The following is a 23,781-nucleotide window of genomic DNA, read 5'->3' as shown; positions in this document are numbered from 1 at the left end:
TAGGGACAGGTTGGAGGAAAAAACCGTATCTGGGAGACTGATGTGTTTTTTTTCTGACCTGACCTGATTCTGATGAAGGTCAAGGCTCACGCCCAAACTTGAACTAAAACTCAAAGGGAGTGAAGCAGAGACCTCCAAGCCCTACACAAAACCACCATGCTCATCCTGGCCCTAACACGGTCTGACAGTAGCACTGTCCCTGTCTCTTTGCACTGCACAGATCCTCTTCTGCAGGAGCATCCCTGCTCCCCAGACTTAGTTAGGAAGCAGCACCAGCTAACAAATACCTTTCCCAGGCACCAACGGGTCAGAAGAAAGCACTCTGGAGACATACAGATGTCTCCTCCTCCGGTGTCTGCATTTCCTTGTGCCTCTTGCTACAGGAGGAAAGTGCTGGTGAGCGGCTGCACCTTTGGGTGCCTATCTGAACTAAATACAAAAGCAGCATAGAGATGTGCGCTTCTCTAACGCAGAGCACAGCTCAATAGGGTTAGGGAGTTGTCTGGGCAAGGGGTGATTTGTCTCACCTAATACAGGCATCTCTATACCTGAACCGGGCTCCCTTTGCATCCCAAAAATCAACCAGCCAAGCCAGACCAGGTCCATAGGGTCCTGAAACCACCTGCATCTCTCCACTGACTGCAAAGGTTGCAGCTCAAACACAGTCAGCTATGCTGGTGACAACAGCCAGCAAAAGAGCTGCTTCCTACCGGGGAACCTCCTGTCTCATGTCTGGGCGTAAAGTGGGATATTGGGATTTGTCATTCATACAGCAAAAAATGTGGCTGGGAGGCCTACAAACAAAATTTTAGGTGAAGGCAGCTTTTAACAAGGAACAAAGATTTACCTATCTTTCTCCTCAGAGCTCACTACAGAGTTATTACCTGAAGAGCAGACTGTACAATCACAGGACAGGATTTTTCCTGCTAACCCAGAGGCAAAACTCTGCACATGACTTAAGAGATTCCCTACTTTTATCATATATTTTAACATCACTTCTTTCCATCTACAGAGCAATTTTATCCCAGTCTCCCAGCACTGCTAGCCCCTATGCTGCAGCAATCGTGCTGAAAACCTCAGTTTGTAGAAAAACCTCAAAATCAGCAGGGCTCCTTGTCAATTAAGGATGGTGGGACACCCCCGTAAATCAGACAGAAGGCAGAAAGACAATGAAATAGACTGAGAACTTTGCACAGTTTAGGGGAAAAAAAAAGGGAGAGAACAACCTTTCCCAGCAGGCAATATTCCTGGTGCTTACTGGAGCACTGAGAGGGAAAGAAAAGTAAAATAAAAACCCATAACCTTGATACTTTTATTTGCCTAAAGCTCCCTCCATGGTACTGCTCCTGGCTATAATCAGTAAGAGAAAGAAATAAACCATAAAAAAAGTGTGCAGCACAGATAAGCACAAACCCTGCCATAAGCACTTCCTTTCTCTAAGTCACAGAATTCACCAGGAATCAAACTCAAACATACCCTCCAACCTCATTCTTGTTCAGCAAGGGGGACTCAGATCTTCTTGCTTTTAAAGGAGCAACACTGCATAACACACTTGGGATAAACCTATTCCTCCCACTCAGGCTCCTCCGTATGCTCTTATGTTTTGCTGTAGGAGCAGCTTTGCCTGCAGAAACAGAACTGATGTGGACAAGATTTCGGCACCAACTTCGCATCTCCCTAAACACAAAGTTAAGTACTTCAGAATGGATTTAAGAAAGAAGTTATGACTGCCTTGATCCTAGAGTCCTAACTAAACACAAGAGATTTTCACACAGCATATATTCCCAGGGCAGACCCCACGCTATTAGGATTCCCGTGCAATACACAAAAGGATTTTCTAAGCTTATTTTATAGCAATAGAGTTATGCATCAAGACACTTACTTTAAAGATCCTGTTCTGGCTGCTCATACACAGCTGTCCAGGTCTGGGGGGTATCAGAGAAAGCTCAGCAGACTCTCTCCTTACACTGATGCAGTAAGCTCAAATCCTTCAAACACAGCACTCCCAGAAGATGCTGGAGAAGATCACCCCAGTGAAGCATTCCCAGTAGGCACAGTCACAGTGCAGAACACACCAATGAGAGTAGCAGGGAGCAAGAACTAAGCCATGGCTCTGTTCCTGGTCTGCAGCATCTGCCGGACTAGCGGTTTTCCCCAGCACAAAGCCACAGTCCTTCCTGAGCAGCCATCCAGTAACCTACTCACTGCATAGCCCCTAAAGAACATCCTGCTTGCTCCCATTTCCACAGGCCAAACTTACCAACCCTGCCTGCCCTGCTTTTAACTTTCTGAGCCCTCTGACACAGCTGAGGTTAATTAAGTCATGATCTGATTGCTAATCTCCTTGTCTCTACTTGAATGGTAATGTGGTGCTGCCATTATTTGTTTCAGCTGCTGAGCCTTAAAGTCATCTCAGTTCACCATCAGCTGCTGCACTTCTTGCCTTACTGTATAGCTACACAGTCATTTTCACTCTCCTGGGGTTCGCCAAGGACATCATAGGTGCAGGGTGCTCACATATACTTTGTTTGATACCCAGGGACATGCTCACAGAAGGCCAGGGAATCGTGCCCAAATCAGCCGCCCCCCAGAGTCACATCGCTTGCCCCCAAACCACAGGCATTGCTGAAGGTATCTGCTATGTGCTATGGGGAAAAGAGCAAGACCTCTGGCAGGGACATGGGCAGAAATGCTTTTTTCAGAAATATCACTGGCTCTTTAATGACCTTTTCTTTTAGTTCTGCTATTTAAGGTGAATACGGAACTCACCCCATTAACTGCAATATGGAGAACACACAAGCAGGATAACTTCCCTTAATGCAGAGAGGAGAGACGAGGTTATGCACCAACACTGCACTTAGCAAAGCCACGTGAGGGCACTAGCTCTGGCTTACTCCCATCAGCAAGGCAGCAGCACAAACCTCATGGTGAGGAACCCTACACTCTATCAAGCGCTGTAAGGTGGCTCAATCCAATCTGAACCCTGAGCTCTGGAGGACCAGGAACAGGGCACAACACTGTTTTCCAGCTGAGACTGGAAGGCAGTCTGCCACGGCCTCATTTCTTGCAGTTCAGAGAACACTTCTCATTACAGCAGTATGACCGCTTGAGGCTGCAGCAAGCCAGACCCCACTTTGCCTTGGGCTGGGAAACCTACAGGGACACAAGAAGACCCGACCCACAGAAGTCATCTTAATCTGAACTCCCCAAGCTAAGGGTAGGGATCTCGGAGGGGCTGCTTTTCAGTGATCTCTTGGAAAGATGAAGGGCTTAGTGACCTTTCAGGGATTTGAGCCACTGGCTCCAAGGATTCTTGCAACTCGTAGCGATGCTCTGGTTGGCAGGCAGGCCTCTCCCTGAGATTGCTGGTGCAGAACTGCTTTTAAATCCACTCCAGAAGCTACTGTTCTGGGTGCCAGCGGTACTCTGTGTTGGTTATGGCATAAACTCTGAAGCTCTTGGGGTTACTGTTCTCCACGCAACGAGCTGTCAAACAACAGAGGACTCTGCTAGCTCAGACGGCAAGCAGCCGTTTTATATTCAGCAACCTGCAGCGAGGTGCAAGGACGGTACCTGCTGCGTAATTTCGACAGGAGCCTTGCCCATTTGTTTGCTCTCTTTTTCTGCAGCAGGACATGCTCTGACTCAATGCCTCTGCCTGGCCTCAGCACGGCAAGGTTGTCAGAGATGCCAGCGGCAGGCTCCCGAAACAGCCCCTCTGGTACCTGCGAAGGACTCTGGTCTGGCAAAGCCAGAAAGCATCTCCAGCCCCGATCTGAACCATGGCTAGGCATACTGCTGACGCTCTTCTGTGCCTGTGCAACAGTTTTGCTGAGGATGTGACTGCAAACACGGGACCTGTAATACATCGCAGGAGCATATTTCACCTAAATGTTTTTTAAACGTTTGTTTATTGCAATTAAACATTTTAGCCTGGAATTTACACGTTCCATTATTCTTATTTTCCCCCATTCAGGCTGCAGCTGTCGTAATGGGAGGTTGATTTATGACTCACCCAACCAGCACGCGAATCCTTAACACACCAAAACTAGCATTCAAATCAGAGTGTAAACTGCTCCTAATTTACTTAGATTAACTCCATGTTTAAAGTGCCACCACAGAAACTGCAGTTGCCCTCCCCTGAAAAGGATGCGTTCCAGAATACTCAATTAGCCAAATACTGCACACACATGCAGAGGGCACCGAAATCCCTCCTTTGGAAGCACGGTATTAATGAAGGCTTATATTAACTCGGCACGAAAATGCATCAATGAGCTCCATGCAGATTACTATGGTGACAGGCATCAGCATAGGACTGGGGGAGAAAGAGAAGATGAAAAGCTGAGGGAGAAAAATGTTGGGGTTTTTTCCCATCTAGAAGCTGCTAAGTTCTCCAGGGTGTTTGGAGTTAAGATGAAGTAAGTGGCTGTCTCCAATTAAATGCATCACCGTCGGCATAAGTTTAATAGCTCAACTCACTACGATGATTCACTGAATCCACCCAAACTGGGACGCTCAAGAATAACAGCACTTGCAGCTGTGCCAGGAGCTGCTGCCCTTGAAGACAAGGGCTGCGTTTCCCCCGGCCGAACCCCTTGCCCGACTCTTCCAAGCTGTGACCACGGCGGAGCGTCAGCCTTTAGCAGACGCCGCGCACGGGTGTCTGTGACTGCACCTGCAGTGAGTCATGCACGAAGCAGATCGAGACCTCCTGAGCCACACGCAGGGATCCTGGAGGACACGCCAACTGTGTCACTCAGGTGCAGCGGTAGGAAATCCTGCTGCAAAGTGCTGAGCGTTTTTGGCTCCCACAGGAGTCACCGAGTACAGAAAAGCGCACAGGCAGAGGCAAGGAGGATGTTTCCCTGCCCCACAAAATGTTTTCCACCCCTTCTGTGACTAAACTCAGCAAAACTGTTTGGAGCAGAAGGATTGTTTGGATGCTCTGCCTCGAGGAAGCCTACAAGCAGGTGGCCTGGATGGATTGGACAATGCAGCCTGCAGCACCGCAAGGACCCGGCATGGAGAGGGTACATGAACTGCAGGGCCGAGGGAGGTGAGCAGTCTTGGTGGGCGCTGGCATTCGGATGGCTCCTCAGGCTGCCTGCACGGAGGTCACATCATGGCGGGCAACGGCAGCTGCCCAAGCATCAGGAGGGGCTCCACGGCAAAGCCAGGCATCCGGCCCCACCTTGCAGAGCTGCCATGAAACCCTTCAGTTTAGATACAGCCATTGAGCTTAACACACGGGCACATCACCCAGCTCATGAGTAGGATGGAGAAATGTAAACGGACTGACTGATGCTAAGAAATTTATTCCCAAAGTCTGTGACTCCGGGAGCACCAAACAGTTGATCCCAACTCCTTTCCCAATGATGCAGAATGAAGGCCATGCCCAGCTCCAGTTCAATGTGATTACAGGGTTAGTGTCATTCTCCAATTACAGGGATTTTATTTTGAGACAAAAATGACTCTGGCACAATAGGGCTGCATGGCACACTCGGGTATTTACTCATCTCAAGTGCGAATCTCCACCCAGGGCTAGTAACTACAGAGAGACAACTGGTGCTTCCAGGATGCATTACATGAAATAACAGGCTGTGCTGACAGGGATGGCCTCTGCTTTTAAATGACAAGCTTCCAAAAATTATATTTCCCTAACTCAGAGGGATGATGGGCTCAAGCCCATGACAGCACCCATCAAAGCAATAGCCTCCTGTCACCGTCAGTGAGTCCCTAGAGCAGAATGGCACCTTGTAGGCAAAAAGAGCATCCAGAGACGTGATCTCCTTTCCTGTGCTGATGCCTGCAAGGAGGAATAGTAATTAGCTCTCCAGCACTGAGCACAGCTGCCTGCTGCACCTCTCTACCAAGAAGCAGACATGTGCTAAGCCCTGCACTACGCCTGCTTTGCTCTTACAAAGATGAGTGCCTCCAGGGAGCTCTATTCCTCACTTTTAGAGTAGGTGGAAAGGATGTGGTTGCACGGCACTGGCGTTCACGCAGGTTCTCCCATACCCAGGGAATCAGCTTTACGCAGGCATTAATACAACCCTGGGGTATGGGGCAGAGAAAGTGCTTTATATAGCACTGAAAATGGGGGGTGCAACTGAAGCCACCGCTACGTGTCTCCACCAGATCCACCTTTTCCTGGCAACCAAGAATGTTAGGACTTAGAGAAGTCACTCTGCAGCTCACTTGCTCTCCAAGCTCCTGACCCCATGTGACAGCCACCTAAGGTCCAAGGCTCAAGTACAAACAGGTCCAAAGTCTTGGATGGGTTTTCCTAGAAGGTAAATGCCAAACTAATGTACATGATACATGAGCTACCCACTCCGAGCAGTCCCTGCACACAAGCTGAGGACGAGACCGTCATCTCCAGCACAGAAGGACCAAAAGCGGTCCCCAAAGACCACCGCAGGTGAAAGCAGTGGGTTGGCAAGTGGAAGAGGACTGGTGGCCTAACTGCCACTCGTTATTTTGGCACAGAATTGCTGACTACCTCTGGGTGAAACTGTCTAGCAGAATATTTTGTTAAAAATTTCAGAGTAAGGCCAGCTGAAGCTGTACACAAACTCCATCTCATTAACAGGGGGAAAAAAGGAGATCTGAAAAGGACAAAAGTTTTGATTTTCTCTTTCGAGACAGTGATTTGTTTGGAAATGTCACGAAAAAAAAGATGTTAAAAGTGTTGGAAATGAAAGCCAAAGTTTCATTTTAAGTAGACTGAACTATTGCATCGGATCTGAATCCCCTCCTCCCCACAAACTTCTTTTATTTGACCAGAGAACTAAAAAATCAATTCTTCCTAGTTACACTCCTGGGTTTGTCTTTGCCTCCCCCAGGACATGGTGTTGCTCTTTTCATCCAGTGTGTTTTACCAGCAGTCAAAATTTCAAAACATTTCCCTTTAAAAAGCTATCTTCTACACGTGTATTGACTTGAGCTCTGATGAGGAGAAAACCAAAGCCTGACAGGAACAGAAAGCATAAATGAGAGATGTAGGGCTGTTCCAGAATTTATGCAGGGTGAGCTTTTTCAGGTAAGGGAATTTAAAAAATGAGAAGTTTAATGGAAAAGAAGTTGTAGCTAAAGCTCCTAAGCTGTCATTTTCCAGCACAGTCAATGCCTTCGCTACTGAAGGTTAAAGCATGCTCATAAGTATGGATAGCAGAGCATGCAAGATATATTATTTATTTTGAGAAACACCCTGCAATTATTCCTGACATATTGTGTAATTAGCCAAAATTAAAGCATATTCACCCAGAGTGAAACAGAGAATAGCATAAATATTATGTGTGAGCCCACAATCACAGCATGCATTTCATTTGGGTGTAAATGCAACTCCGTGAACTAACTGAGCGTGTGTCCCTTCACAGGGGCTTCTCCCTGGCCCCCATGAAGGGACACAGGAGGAGCCCACAAAGGGGAAACATCAGGAGTAAAATCCACATCTTCCCCACACCAGCACTGGGAGCGTTAGTGCTGCGTGAAAATTTAGTAAACAGGTACCCCTGCCTTGCAGAGCTTTTGGGTTGAGGGATGATTGAGCTCATACCAGTAAAGAAGGGGCCACAGCTATGCCACCCCCAAGGGACATGGGAAGGCAGGCTTGGAGGATGATGCCTGGAGATGCCGCTTGCTGGGCTTTACTGCCTGGAGCTGGCAGGAGGGAGAAACGGAAAAATAGCCCTTCCCTCCCCCCATGCTTACAGCACCTCTCACCCCACAAACAGGGATGGAGGGGGAGAGGGTTTCCTACGGGGCCAGCGTCACCCAGACGTGTCCTAAGGAGCTGTTTGATGGGTCAGAAATCCTGGGCAATCTTGTGGAAGCGCTTTGCCGCCTGTACAGTTAGAAAGGCTGTGTGTCATTTTGTTGACTCCAATGTGCAGCATAAAACTTCTTCACTGTGAATTACGCAGATTTTTTCCCCGTTTTCCTACAAAGATTAAGGTTGGATATTAGGAAATTCTTTCTACCTAGAATTGCTCCATGGGAAGGTGTAAAAAACAGGTTAAAGAAACGCCTCTCTGGGGGATGTATGTCTGTGTCAGTGCAGGGCTGCGGTTGGACTACTCAACCTTGGGGGTCCCTTCAGCCTTGCTTCTAGGAGACCATGACTTGGTGACATTATCACACTTCCGCACCTCAAGTTTGTTGAAGGGCTCCGTAATACCATCCCTAGCTCCCCTCGCCTTGAAGTGCCCCACGCAAGGCACCAGGTCACTAACAGTCGTCACACAAGCAGAGCAGATGCCATCCCCACTGTTCACGCCTGCCACGGCGCTGTGATTTGTGCTATTCTCAGAAGCTAAATCTCTCCGCTTCCCCCCATCAATCCACAGGCCTGAAATACTGCAGAAACGCCGAGAAGTCCCTCACACAAACAAAACACGCTATGGAAACGACGACATCATTCTTCCACCCCACTCCACGCATCTAGAATTCACCAGAAAAGTGAATTCATTAAAATAGAAAATGGACAGAACATGCTGTCAACAGGCACTGAGCAGAAATTAATGACTTAAGAAGCTATCGGTCTTGGGGAGGGTACTTGGTCCTACCAACAGCAAGCCCACAGAGGAGCCCTGGGTAACCACTGGATGGCAACTCAGGGTAGAACGTGGGTCTCAGCGTCACTCTGTAAGCATTCAGTAACAGCAGGCAATAATGTCCCCTTTTGCTAGTCCTCCTCATGCACTCCCTCAGCATTTTTCCAAAGGGATGGGAGGTGTGAGACTTCTTTATTTAACAGGTAATGAGCCTGTGATGTGGACAAATTAAAGCTTGAATCAGCCAGGTTGTATTATAAGAATTTTTTTGCTCACTGCAGTAATGCAGCTTAAGCCTTCCTGTAGCAGTTCGCGAGCATTTTTTGACTCAAAATTATGATGTTACTAAATTTCAACAAATCTTACACAATACCCAAATGCATAAAGAAAATGTGCTGCTTGTGCCACTCTGGTTTGAAACAACATAACACTTCAAAGAGAAAGATAGTGCTAAAAATGGCCAAACCCCACCATGTGACTCAAATTTCTTTCTTCTTTCCTTTTGCTTTGTGAAAACACACCTTTTTTTTACCTGCAGCATGATTTTAATTTTCCATCTGAGCCAGAGGTTTCCTTCAACATAATGAAAACACTGGCAGTGTGAGGGGGCCATCATCTGCCTCATTCCATCTAAAGCTCTGTTTTTAACAAGGATGGTGTTTCATGGTTCCTATGTGACTATGGACACCTCATTCCTGATGTCGGGTGGCCCCCAGGACTCCAGCGAGACAGGCAGGTTCACCAACTGCCCCGTTGCCATCTCAGGAGAGAGCTGTAAACGGCGAGCTCCCCTCCCCAGGGACGCACGTGCTCGGGATGACCCAGTGCAGATGGAGCGAAAAAAGAAAATCTGCCTCTCCAACAGGTCTCCAACACAGCTCCTGCTCCTCCAGCTGCCCCGGAGCCACTCGCTGCCCGAGGGCTCAGGGCGAAGGAGCTCTCGAACTTCACCTGGTGGTTTCTAATCATTCAGGAGCCGCTACCGGGCTCTAGCTCTAAAACCTAAAATTGATTTAATGGAAAGTAAAGCTGTGTTTTTGAAGAAACAGAAAGAAAAACAGCAGAAGTGTTTAAGGAACCGGAGAAGGTAGGAGTGGCACAGAAGGAAATGAAATAAAAGCCAAAGCAAATGTTTATAAATCCCTAAATAATGATGCTGTGTATTAGCCAGCAGGCAGACCCCATACTGAAGAGCACAAAACCAAACTATAAAAAGCCAGCAGAGCACTGGTAGTTACACCGCACGCTCTGCCAGCCCTTTTAGCCACCGTCACAGAAAATCCCTCCAGGAGCGTGGTGTCAGTCACCAGAGGATGCCCGCACGACCGGCTGCCGGTCGGTAACTGAGGCGGAGGGTGCCGGCAGCCAGCAGCTCAGACCCGGATCCAGCTACAGGAGCTGTGCCAGGGAAAGGACCGGCTCGGGAGCAGGTGGACGGTCCAAGCCCCTCGCCTGCCGATGTGTGCACCCTGCATCTCCTGCAGCCCAGCGGCTCCCAAGTCCCCAAGGAGCATCCTTCAGCAACCGCTGGGTGCTTCCCAACCCCAAGCTGGTGGTCGAAACCACTGTGTCTTTTTGCTAATTTCTACTGCTTTTCAATTTTCCAGAAGATGTGGACTAGCTTTTTGCAGCCTTGCTTCACTTGCAGCAGTCCCATACTGCTTGACCTTTTGCAAACAATTTTGCTTTGAGGAATGAAGGAAATATATTTACTTGGCAGTTTGGGCAATATGGGTGGCAACTGCTAAGCAAAGAAACTATATGCAGCCAGCAAGGGGAGGGGACTGCAAATTACACTGTTCTAGATAAATATCAATTAAGTGAGCATGTTCTATTAACCCCGAGACCTGGCTCTTTTCTTTCTTCATTTCAATCCAAAATGCTTAAATATTTCAAGAAAGGAACTTCAGGATTTTTTTATCTTTATCATGACCGCAGTCAGCTTTCGCTGGGAAAGAGGAACAAGTAACAGAATTATATTGCCTCTCTGTGGATATTTTGCCAGTTCACAGCATGTAGCCGTCCACTGGATGTAACACATCCCCTTAACAGAGCACGCTGCTGGAGGGAAGGTGAGACAGGAGTGCCACGGGGGGAAGAGCTCTGCACAGTGCGCTCCATGGATGCTGCTGTGGGATGGAGGAGAAGCTGTGCTCTCCATCACTGTAGTGTCTGTATGTAGCCCTGGATCTTCATCCTCAAATCCAGCCCCTGCCATTTCACATCTCCCCTTTTCTGACATCTGTCGATGGAGCCAAGCACTTCAAACATGAACTATTGCACTGAAAAGGCCCCAGCAAGAAAGATGGGGAGCACAGGCAGGCAGCAGCATAACCGCTCCCTCCTTTCACCATGGCTGCCCACCTTCTGGCCAGAGAAGTGCCACAGGTCCCCAGCTGAGCATTTCTCTTTGAGAACGTGACAGTGCCAAGGAGCATCCAAAATAGAAGGAGAAGGGGACATTGATGCAAGTCAGATTCTGAAGGAGGTGTATCTTGGACAAAATCCTCCTTCCTCCCACACACGACTTCAGGTACAACAGATGCACATGCTGCCGAGAAGAGAGAGGAGCTCCTATTGCTACGTGTCCCCTTGCCCTGGCCCAAGCCGGGCTCTGCACAAGAGCTCGACGCTCCTCCAAACTCAGAGCTCTGCCAGGAGCAGTACAACCCCGTAGAGCATCTCCTTAGAGGGTACCCAGGCACAGCGGCGTGGTCATCTCCCATGACATTGGGGGAAAGGGACAAACCCAAAGCCACAGAGCAGATGCAGGAACAGAGCTGCAAAGCCCCATTCAGTAATGCTCTTTCCAGCATTAACCCCCCTCTCGCAGCCCAGACCACTCCGTGGGGAAAGGGCAGAGAGCAGAAATGCCCCGAGCTGCTGCATGGAGCCAGCCTTCCCCATCACGCCAGGAACCAGCCAGCAGCTCATCCTCGAGGACACGAAGGGCTCAGGCCACCAGCCGGCCTCCAAGCCCATGGCTTTGTCCCTCTGTCACCTTTAGCCAGGACATCCTGGAAGGAGCATAAGACAGCAGGTATGAGGGTGCATCCGGCTGAATTTTCTCATCAGCCACATAAGCTCAAGGTTTGAGAGAGCCCCAATTCAGTGCCTGGAACAAGCACACAGTTACTTGTCTATACTGCAGCGTGGGGGCTGGAAAAGCCAGAGCGGTCTGCCCGAACAGTGAATACCACAGTCATGTTCCACAGCTCTCTAGAAAGCTGCCTTCTAGTTTACCATTTTTAAAAATGTGTCATAGCTGCTATTCTCAGAGACAGTACTGTCAGGAAGCTGTAGCCCTACAGCCCTGCGACCACGCTGCAAAAATTCAGTGTCCACATTGACTCCCCTCAAAGCACAAACCCCGCCTTTAAAAATAATTTATTCCAGGAGCCCCCACTAGTGGCATTCTCTGAGGGAGGGGCACAAAGTGTGCCCGTGGCTCTACGACCGCTTTTAATAGAGATGCAAAGTAAAACCGGCCTCTGGAAAGGCTGAGTTATTTCAGGATTCGTGCTACATGTCAGAACAGGGCAAAGGTAAAACGATAGATGTAGCAGTTTGCTTTACGCTCAGAAAGGATAATGTATTAATATGAAGAATATTGTGTTAGCTAGGGAATAGAGACAAACCATGTATTAAACAGGAGAACAGACTATACAGGTACCGTTCCTGACAGACTGCAGTGTCTGCAGCCCAGGTACAGAGTAGATGATTTTGGTACAGATCACTTCACAAGAGACTTCAAGATGAAGACACAATCATGCAGCCATGGCAATGATGCTACAACAGCACACGGAGCATATGGAAATGTGTATTTAAAGGTTAGTTCTTCGGAGCTGCTTTCCCTGGCCTGCTCTCTTCTGGACTCTTGGTCACCTTCTGCCAAGCCATGGAGCTTGCGAATATGAAAGGGATGTCAATCTCTTACATGTTTTGATTGTTAAAATTCTTGCTTTAATAATAATAAATCACAGCTTGGCTTCAACTGTGTGGGAGTAGGAAACTCACAGAAACAATGTGCACATGACTGTTCAGCAGGATGGAGCAAACGGAATGAATGCCAGAGGGATGGAACAAACACCTACCTGGCCACTGCGCTATCTGGCAGTTCATGGTGTGCCCATTTGGGGAGGGGAAAGACGGAAAGAAGATAAGCCCAAGTGACTCTGCACATGCTCCTCAGTGTAGTGAGACTCATGATCATGTTTGTCTCTCACAGGAGTGAGAATCTTAACAACCTCTTCAGCTCCGGTGGCAGCTCTGCTCTCCACACTGCCCGAGTCAAGCTGTTGAATTTTTTTTTGTAGTAGATATCTTATCTGTTAAAATATGCAGTATCTGGCCTACTGAAATTATTCTAAATTCATGCTGAATTCAGCAAAGCAAGGAAGGAAGGAAGGAAGAAAACCTTGTCATCATTTTGGCATTTTTGGAACTCAAGCTTTTGTTTTTTTATTTCAAAGGAACATTTTATTTAGAAGTATACCTGGAAGTTAAAGAAAAATACACATATAAAAATCCTCCAAATGAAACTGCACCTTTTTTTTTTTTCCCCAAAACCCAGTTATATCAGTCAATGATAAACTGATTTATATGGATCTTTTCTTTTATGGGGAGTGAAAATAATCACTCATGAACCTCTATTTCACACTGACTTTTCCATTTGGCTGGTGACGGAGGAATCAATCATTTGTACTGCTCTAATGGTGAACCTCCTCTGCTGGCTAATGATTTTCACTGCTCCCACAAGCACAGCTACCCCTGAGGCCATGGAGAGAGAAGATATCCATCCCTCTAGGAGCTTGGATGACTTCCACAGATTTTCTTGGCATCAACCACATCCAGTCCAGAACCAGTACGAAGTGGCTTACTGACTGACTGATGCGCTCGCTCGCAAGCTGCGTGGTGAAGCAGGCTGGCAACTGACTTTTCCATGCTCTGGAGTAAGCTGGGAGCCTCCAGTTCCTCCCTAGATTTTAGAGACTGAGAGCTCGGAGTTGCTATCTGACCCCCGCAGTAACTGAGCACAGACTCACACTGTGACAGCCACCACATCTGCAAGTCATGAACATGTGCAATACCACCCCCGGGGATCAATTTGATAAAATGAAACCCATCTGCTGAGCTGTCGCGAGCAGGAGGGAGCCTTTTCCCTCCTCCTGATTATTTTGGCACTCATTAGCAGCAGCGGGTGCAGAAGGAGCTTACGGCACCAGCGGCAGACCTCACCAACGATGGACTGCCCCAAGCAAGGAGGATGCACACCCTCAAGGCTGTGCCCCTTCCCCTTGACATTATCTAGGCTCATGTTCAGCTGGCCACTGGGCATACATCCCTCATCTCAGCTGGCACTTCTAAGAGCTCTTGCTGGCCAGCCAACACCAGGATTTCCAGCCATTTCCATTCGCCCCAGCCACTCCTTAGCGAGGGGGCACAGCACCAAATTCTGCAGAGGAGCAAGCAGAAGAATGTGATGGACCCGCCTTGGCTGGGCGCACACCCAGATACGCGCACACACGCTGTGGCAAAGCGTTGGGATCCAACCTGAACCTTACTGAAGACAGAAGCTACGCGCTGAGATAAAGTCGCCAGCATTAGGACAGTGAAGCAATGGAGGTGCCAAATTCCACAGGTCAGGCAGGTATTACAGCTGTTCTGAGATGAACCACTCCATAAAGGCAGGCAAGGACTACAACAAATTTAACGGGGAGCTAAAAAGGTGGTTTTTTCCCCCCATGAGCTTCAATCATCATTTTCACCCTGTATGAAATCATAAAGGACTCAGGATTTAACTCAGGGAATTTAACAGCTCGCAGAGATGACAGACTTCTCAAATGTTTTAAATGAATCTCCAAATGAACAAAGTCCTTCTGTGTCCTTCAACTAAAGTTGCTCTTATATTTTACTTATACTGCTGCAAAAATATCTACATATGTGTAATTTCAATTCCAAATCTCAATTTATTATTCAAAACGAGAAATACTGCAAAGGAAAAACGTGGTTTAAGTTACTGCTTTTTTTTTTTCCCCTATGTGTAAGCCATTTCCTTCACTTTGGAAGAAGTCTTTAGATCTCCTTAAGAAAAAGCATCCTTTCCCTGGAGGAGCACAAAATATGTATCAGACAGCAGGAAAAAAAAGGGGGGGGGGGGGAACAACACTTTTTTTTTTTCTTTTTCTTTTTCCTGGGGTAAAAAACCTGTTTAAGACTGAGCTCCGCATTCTGAGCTGGAAATTCACCTACAGAATCAACGCCTGAAGGGATGGAGATGACGCTAACACAGTGCCTGGCACCACCTGAGCCAAAGCTGCCTGAATTCAAATATGATCTCCCCAAGTAACGACAGTCTTTCAGTGGGCTTCACTCCAACAAAATTCCCACCAACACCCACAGATACTGTGCCCGATGCTCCAGCCTCTTTCTCTTCGTGCAAGGCCCCCAAACTCCTCAGCTTAGCCCTTCAGTGGCCATGGCATGATGGATGACCAACTCCATGCCAGCTCTCCGGAGTGAGCTCTGCCTCAGAAGACTATCGGTGAATCAACAGCCACAGCTTTAATAAACAAGCTGGTCTCACCAGCCCAGGGCTTCCAGCCTGTTACAAAACAGCTGAAGAAGGGGTGTGCCTGGATGCTTTAATTTAGCTGCAAAGGGGATGCAACTACTTGGTTCAACCTCAACCGTTTGTTGGCAGAGAAGTCCTGTAGAGAGAGCTGCTTTGTCTAGTCTTCTGCATTCACCTCGTGGATCTATCATTCTCTGATTAAGGATCCACCTCTTGAACCTGCACCAAAAGCCACGCCATACAGCAATTTCCTTTGAATCCTCTATCAAGCTAATATGGTCAGAGCAAAATATATAATTTAATATCTTCTAGATGTACTTTATACATATAATCGTACAGGTGATTGTTCAATATACATGTATTTTGCTTGGCCCCTGCACAATTACAGCCAACGACCTGCATTAATTCACGATAATGGGATTAAGCCCATGTGTCCAAATTTTCAGCTTAGTCCTTATTTGGCCTATCTTAAACTGGTAAGTCATATCTTAGAGCCAAACACACGCAAGAGATATAAAAGAACACAGAGCGTGCATGCAAGATCTGGCTTTGCCCGCCAAAAAGGTAGACGAAACAAGTGCTCATTTTACAACATGGTGCTTATTGCAACCGACAAATGAGATGTTTCTGCAGTCGCTTTTCCCCAGGGCTGATAGCTTTGATTATACAAGATGTCCCTGCAGAGACCTGGTTCCCCACAGCTTGCCAAAACCTGTGACTACTCATGCCCACCGCCAAGTGAGCCTGAACTTCTGCCGGGTGCGAATTCTCCCTCCCGTAGGCGAGCAGGAGTATTTCAAGTATTTCACCCTCCCTTCACACTGAAAACGAAGCACAGGTGCCAACCAGCACAAAATGTAACTCTGCTCGCACACACCTTTACTGGATATTTTAGTTACAGCACTCAGTTGCATATTAAAAAACGCTTAATTGACGTAAGCTCACGCAGTAACTTTTACCAAAAAAAAGCGCAAAGGGAACATAAACCACCATCCGAGTTGTACTTTCTGCAATGGTGCAAGTTGCTGCAGCTCCACCGTTGCCGCATCGTAAGCTCTCTGGCAGCGGGGCCCAAAGCGCGGCATGCTGGAACGAGCATCAGGAATTAGGTCTCTGTGTCAGACAACTGCTCTGTGCCTTGGTCTCGCCTTCTGTAAAATGGGAAGAACCTCTCCATTTAGTAGAGCCTGTTAAGTACTACAGATGAAGATCACTGTAAATGTGAAGTATTTTGACAGTTACTGCCCGTAGCCGTAAAATGAGGCCATATTAAAAAAGGTAAAGATAGCTCCCCTAGCACTGTACCATTTCCAAATGGGACTGTACCCCTTTTGAACATGGATGTTTCTCACGTTCCTTTCACTGACTGCAAACTACTGAGCCAGCATATCACTGAGCACACATAATCACTGGGGTTGTGGGTCACTGCACAATGTATGCATATTTCTTTAAACCAGTTTCGATTCATTTGCATGTCATTTTCTATGCAGAAGAGCGACTCTGCAATGAGTAAGTTCTCTGGGCACAGTACACTCCTTGAATAAACAATCTAGCAGCGAACCTAGTCGCATGCTGCCTTCCGAGCAGCACACCTGAGTCCAGGAATAGGATGTACCAGTGAAATAAATCTCTATTTAAAAGATGGATGTAGGGAACTAAAGCAGACACAGTCCATAGCCTATGAAAGGACACTTGAATTTTTTTCATAGCAACTTAATTCCTCTACTACTTTAATTTTATAAAATGAATACAGCACTGGTCATGAGTGGTTGACTGACAGCTCTGAAGATTGAACAGCTCTATTTTTACAGCACTGAGTAGCACTGAACCTTCTTCTAATATAATAAAAAGTTTTCCTTACATCACTCTGGTCTGTAAGTTATTGAATGCCCTCCTCAGCATGACAGTCCATGGAAGTTGAGGGAATTCTTAGAATTCAGCAATTCTTCACAGGCATTTAGTGAGTCCAAAGGAAGCAGAACTGGACCTGCGCAGCTGGGAGCAATGTGGTAGGACCAACAAAGAGCCTCAACAACCGAACCCTGCTGTAGAAGTCACTCAAACATTAATGAGACAAAGCATCTTGAAATCTAGGTTAGAGGTCTAGACTTCCCAGCCTTTAGTCTTTGAGGGACCTCATTCAATAGGAGATGGAGATGGGGAGGAAAGAAGAATAGGAAGAGAGTTTATCAGTGAGACTCCCAGGTCCCACTCTTGATCCTACAAAGAGTGATTCCTGAGACAAAATGACCACACTTTCTGGGCAAGAGCCATCTTTTGGTCCGGCCTCACAGGTTAACTAATATACAGGATGGTCCAGCAAGCTACCACTCATCATAACTTTAGAAGAAAAACAAAGAGGCAACTTTTTTTCCCATTGAGTATTTTAAGTCATTCTATTTTTCATATTTTGCATCCTCCTGCTTTAAAACAGACTGTTAAAGAGTCTGATTTTCACAGCCTAACCCATGCCTTGCAAGTCTTGAAGCATTTTGCTAGTTAAAGATAGTCCCTGCCCCACAGCCTGTGAATCAGGGGTGCTGACAGCAATCCAGAGTAATTATTCTTTCCCCTTTGTTGACAACAGTAAGTGGCCTTCTACAGTGAGAGGCTTTCACCCTACTTCTTTTTATTCCTCACTTAAGTCCAGGTCACATACCTCAATCTACAGACCAGAAGAGCAGCCCTCAGCTAGCCCTGATACCTTGCTGTAGAGTCATGTCTGACAGATTTCAGATGTGGAGAAAGAGCTTCATGAAGAGACTAACCAACAAACTAAGTATTAATGTATATGGAAAACATGGGAGGATTACACAGGTTGATGGTACATCCCCAAGAGCTGAGTACACGAGTATCGCTTTCTTAACTATGATTTCTCAGGGACACCTGAGAAAAGTGCATGTTCACAGCAGCTTCTAAAAACAATCTCTGTTTTCTTACCTTAATGGTGATTTATAGTAGTGAAAGCAAAAAGTAAATAATTCCACTAAGAAATCACGGAGGGCCTACTCTTGCCAGATACGCCTACCGAGGATGGCAGAGAGCACAAAGCACCACTCAGAAACTGAAACGGTGGGTGGTGGGACTTCATCGTGGAAATGTGAGCAACACGTACCCTAGGCTGAAGTTTTCCACAAGAAACCAAGCCTAAGCACACACGCCCACAAAAGATAACGGAAAGAAAAGGCGGGGCAGGGGGGAGAAGATTACTTTAAAAAGCATTTCTGGGTCTTTGCAAGCTCAGTACCAGGTGTAACAGTCGTGCAGCTACCATCTGGAAAGCTTTCTAAGCTAATGAAATTCCCTATGCAACTCTGCTCATGAAGTAGCACTTGATGGATCTAGTTATCAATTGGCCACAATTCTAATTGATCCCCGGTTTATCGATTTCCTTGTCACTATACAGAAAATAAGAGGTGACTGTTTAAAAAGCATATCTACAGGGAGGTGGAAAAATACAGTTCTGGGTTAAGCCAGCCCAGATTAAGCCGCTGGGTCTCTCCTGCCGGAGGATCCGCTTTGCTCACGCCTCGGACGGCGGTGCAGGGGTGCTGGCGGTGGGTCGGTGCCCACCCGTCCCACCAGCCCGGGGAGAGAGACCCTCCAGGACCCCGGCGAAAGTTGGGCGCGGAGCAAAGCCCGTCCCCAGGCGGCTCCCGGCGGAGCCGGCCGGTCCCCCCCGAGCCGCCATCCCGGCGGGTCCAGGGCTGCCCCACCCCGCGGAGCGGGTCCCCACGGCCGCGGCCCGCCGTACTCACCCGGTCTCCTCCTCACCGGCCTTTTCCTGCCGCTGCAGAAACGCACTTTGCTGAAGACCCCCAGGACGTGCCTCTCGCAGAGGGAGCGCCCGTCCTTGCTGGGGCTGGAGCGGCGCTTGGAGGCGGACACCCGGTCGCTGTTGGACTCCCTCGCCTGCCGCTTCTGCCGGATCAGCGAGCTGGCGATAGCCGCTGCCATCGCCGCTCATGGGCCCTCCGCGTCGCTCCGCTCCGAGGGGCGCCGCCCGGGCGCGCTGGGGCCGCGCCGCCGCCGCGGGGACGGGGACACCCCGCTTACCGCGCTGCAGCCCCGAGTCCCGGCGCCGGGGAGGGCTCAGCCGGCCAGGCGGAGCAGGGCGCCCGGGCTAACAACCATGGCCGGCCGCCGGACCCCGCCGCCCATGGGTCTGTCCGCGGGGAGCGCAAATGCCGGCGCGGGCGGCCGTCGGCGAGACCCCCGGCCGGGCCGGCAGCGCCCCCGCGCCCTGCAAATCCGCGAGGCGGCTGCCCCGCTCGCAGAGGTCCGCCGGCGGCAGCTGTGTCCAAAGGGGATGGGAGGGCACGGAGGATCCGCGGGTCCCTGCGGCGCGGTGCCGCTCCGCTCCGCCCGGGCGCTTCCTCCTTGCCGGCTGCCCTCGGCAAGGGGCCGCGGGACGAGTCAGAGCCCCCCCGGCCCACGGGCAGCCCCGGCCCCAGCGCGGTGGCTGCGAGGCGCGGCGCGGCAATGCGCGCACATGGACGCGGCTCCGCTCCGCTCCCGCGGCCGGGCTCAGGGCGAGCCGCGCTGCATTTCTGCTTGCACTCCTCCTCTTCCTCTCTTCCCCCCCTCCCCACTCCGCTCACAGAGAGGGCGGGAGGGGAAGGAAAAAGCAGCCACGGTAAAAAGCACCAGGCCAGCAAACAAACAAAAAAGAGGCAATACAATAAAATTAAATTAAAAAAAAAAAAAAAAGAAGCGCCCCGGTCGCGGGTGCGGGCTCACATCGCCGCAGCTCGGCACCCCGGGCTCACAGCGCCATGGCTGGCGCAGCTCCCCCAGCCCTGCTCGCCGCCTCTGTCCCGGCCGCGGCTCTCCCCGACGGCAGCAACCCACATCGTCTGGCCCGGCGGGAGGCCGCGCAGCGCTCGGCACTGGGGCGGCCCCGGGCCCGGCTGCCGCGGCGGGAGGAGCGCTGCGAGGCGGGGAAGAGGAGGGGGAGGGGGAGGGCGGGGGGTGCGGCTGCCGCTGCTCCGTGCGGGGCTCAGGATGCTCGGCGGTGCCGCCCGACGGCGGAGGGGCGAGGAGGAGCGGAGCCGCGCCCGCCGCCCGCCCGCATCCTCCGGCCCGGCCCGGGAGCCGGGGGGGGGGGGGGGCGAGGCGAGAGGAGGGGAGGAGAGGGGAGGGAGGGGCCGGGGAAGCCCCCTTGGACGCCCACGCTGCGCGGGACCGCTGCCAAGGCGGCAGGGAGCCCCGCAGCTCCGCGGCCGGGGCCGGGCTCGGGGGGAATTGCAGCTGCTCCCGCTCGCCCTCCTCTACGCAATCGTACGTGATCGAGGTTTGGATGAGAAAAATCGCGCAGGCAGAGCGCGGCGACTGCAGCCCGGCGGTGGCTCTGGCCTCCGCCCGGGCCGGCCCCCCGCCCCCGCGGAGCGGGGCGGCCCCGGAGCCGCGGCCCCGCCCGGCCCCTCCAGGTTCGCCGCCTGAGGCTTGCGCGGCCCCCCCGGCCGCCTCCGCTTGCGAGTGCCCGAGCCCCCCAGCATCAGCCGCCGAGCACCCCCGTGGCTTTCCCCGCTTCTCCTGCGAGCAGGGAGGGGGGCGGCAGCCCGCGGCCCCCCGCGGGCCGCGCTGCCGGGGGGCGCCAGTGCCTTGTCTGGGGAGCGGGCGAGCCGGCTGCAGCGGCGGGCACTGCCGGGCTGCCCCGGTACGAGGGCTCCACGGCGGGACCACGGGTGTGGCGGCAGGTGCTCTGCTTGGGCCAGCCCGCACAAGTGCACTCGACAAAACGTAAGATGCAGAAATACGTCTCTGGCTATCCCGATAAGTAACCGCTGCTGCCGCCCTGAGAACGGTGCTCTCCAGTGTTCAGGTTCAAGTAACCGCTGGCGAGCGTGTGTGCAGCAGGGGACGAGGAAGATACCTGGGGGAGCGAACACAGCGGTCGGGGTGGAGGGAGAGGGGATCTTGGCTGGGAAGAGGAGACCTGCCCCAGCTACACAGTGGCAGAAGGAGACTAATCCAGTCCCGAAGGTCTAGGGGTGAAGCACATACCCAGCTGAAGACAGCACTTTAAATCAGTTGGTGACACCCCCTGGGAATTACCTAATTCCACAAAATCATCTTTGTGACCACTTCATTGCAAAAACTTCAGCTCTAAACTGTTTAAATGTATTGGGGGGAAAAGGCAACTGAAACCACCACTCACTGTGTCCATAAAGATTAACTAAACTCTGGCATTACTTCACGATTTTCACTCTTAATCCTGATGCGTGCCCAAACGAGGTGGCATCAGGTTCTCCTGGAGAGAACAGGGGAGGAAGATACTCAGAACCATTGGGGAGATAGAAATGTTCGGCTGTTGATCTCCTTTTACCAGCTGCCAACTTTTTTTGAGCAGATTTCACTGTCCCAATCAATAAAGATTTTTCATCCCTTTCCTGTAACTAAAATGCTTCATATTTTAATTTTCTCTGCCAGATTATTTCACTTGACATCAAAGAATGTTGCAGTGCAAGGTACAGGCATGGCCTAAAGAAAGCTGGTTGCAATCAGAGAATCACTGTCTGAACTGCCAGTGAATTATCCAAAGCTTCATCTTCAAAGGATGTGAGCAAATCTGGTATCTTCCCAAGAAAGAGGTTTTCCATCTATATATATACTTTTTTTGCCTGTAGTCTTCAAATCTCTGGTGAAATAATGCTGTTTTATTCCCCCACCACCACCATTAGATAAGTTTTGGTTATTTTGACATGCGACTAATTTGTTTTCTTGTGTAGCTGTAAACTAGGAGCCGCAGCTCTGCACTTAAAAATGATCCTAACCAGTGATCAAGTTGGTCACAGTATTTTTTTTTTTCTGGTGATTTGTGGATCCAGGTCTCTCTGCTTCTGCAGTGATGGAATTAAATTAATGCAGAGCTTGTGAAACTGAATGTAATGTTGCATTTGCTAACACGCAGGTTTGTCTTTATTTATAGATGGCCAAGGAGTCCATGGGGTTTGGTTCTGAACTCAGGCGCAGTGCCATGAACTCCTGGTGACATTACTGGCACGCGCATCTGCTCTGCACCACTCTGGATCATGCCCCAACTTCACAAAATTTTCTGAAGAGCCCATGCTTTTGTAAATACCAAGCAAGCCCAGAGCGGTCTTGTACTGCAGAATTGAAGGCCAACCTCATTGTGCTCCTGCACTGTCATTCTTGCAGGTAAAACGTTACCTTTGGTGGGCTGCCAAGTGAAACAGAAAAGCCTCCCATGTGCTTTGGTCTTTGCCGGTGGAAGTTCTCCCCTTCAACTTCCATTTGGGTAAACAGGGCTCGAAACACCTCCCATTTTCATCTGTATCAGCTACTCCTCGTTGAGGGCAGCCTATGCTGTTCCATACCAACTAGCCCCTGCTGAATCCAGGGGCTGCATTCCTTGTTGCCACCAATGGAAGCTGAATTGTTTGGCCAAACTGGGCCAATATGGCATTTTTCCTTAAGGGACTTTTTTTTTAAACATATTTATCTATTTATCTAAAATATAATAATCTCTACATTATGTAATTATTAGGGCAGTTTTTCTCCCCTGCCTCTTCTCCCCTGGCCTCCCTCCTCACCTCCAGTCCCAGACTGGAAAGCTGCACAGGGTGCACTATGAAGAAGGAAGACAACAATAGCACTGATTCATAAAATGAACAAGCAGGACAGCGTTTTGATCATGCTGGAGAGATATGCCAATGCTCCTCCTGCAGTTTGTAGAGAAAGGGCCCATCCTGCTCACACGAGCAGGCAGAGGGTCACACTACCCATGGCTGTTGGAGAATCGGACTGACAATGCTTATTAAATATCCCCACCCTAAGCATACAGGAGCCTATGGATTAGACACTCACTATGGAAGGAGGCCAACAGAAACATTTCAAGACACCGTCATTCCTGAGGTTTTGTTCACTTGATAAATAAACTCTTCTGTCCTCGGTGCTGAGGTTTAAAATGCAGGCCTGGCTGAATTTCAGAGCTTTGGTGGCTTGAAGAGAGAAGAGATCTAGAATTGCATTCCCTTACCTTCCTAAACAGAACGATCTATCTAGGTCAAAACGGAGGTTATTGGCATCTTTCCTCAGTGAGGTGCAATAACTCCCGCAGGGCTGCTAACAGAATATCCTGTTTATTTTTCATAGAGCCTTCAAAAGCTATGGGCTACATTCTGTAGATTCAATCATTAGGCATATCTCTGCTTTACTAATTCTGTACACACAGAGCTAACTACAGATAGAAGCGTATATATATTTTTTTTTTCTGTTTTATCTGTATAGCTACTGAAAATGCATGCATGAAAGTTAGGGAAGAGATTTAAATTTAATACCACTTTAAAATGTATATGCGTTTTGCTGTAGTTGAATAGGGAAAAGAAAGACACCCGTCTCTGGCCAATAATTATGAATGGCCTAATTCACCATTTTACAGCAGCATAGCAACAAACCTCTTCCAATAGGAAGGCACTGTTGAGTTTTAAAGTCGGCATGCAGACATCTCTAAAGAATTGTACCAAATTTCCACGCTGTGTAAATTACATCTAAAATGCACATTGCTAGGGCTGCTTATTAAGCAGAATTAAGCCCATATCCATGTTTTATGAACTTTATTCTTTACAAGGTAGCCCCTTGTTGCATGTCTAGCGTAATTACAATTCATGCAGCTTTGGCATTCCCCCG

General features: G+C 49.4%; 1 protein-coding gene across 1 annotated transcript in view; it reads right to left on the bottom strand.

Annotated features, from left to right (window-relative positions):
• FGF12 (fibroblast growth factor 12) overlaps window positions 1-20,607 on the bottom strand; it is a 103,946-nt gene extending 83,339 nt beyond the window's left edge. Inside the window, exon 1 of the mRNA XM_082003766.1 lies at window positions 18,888-20,607. Coding sequence (XP_081859892.1) covers window positions 18,888-19,086 — 199 coding nt within the window. The 5' untranslated portion in view covers window positions 19,087-20,607. The remainder of the gene's footprint in view (window positions 1-18,887) is intronic.
• Window positions 20,608-23,781: the final 3,174 nt, after the last annotated feature.

Source organism: Phaethon aethereus (genome assembly GCF_964289735.1).
Source record: "Phaethon aethereus genome assembly, chromosome: 9".
Taxonomy (NCBI): domain Eukaryota; kingdom Metazoa; phylum Chordata; class Aves; order Phaethontiformes; family Phaethontidae; genus Phaethon; species Phaethon aethereus.
Note: the sequence above shows the minus strand (reverse complement) of the source record. Positions and strands in the feature narration are given on the sequence as shown.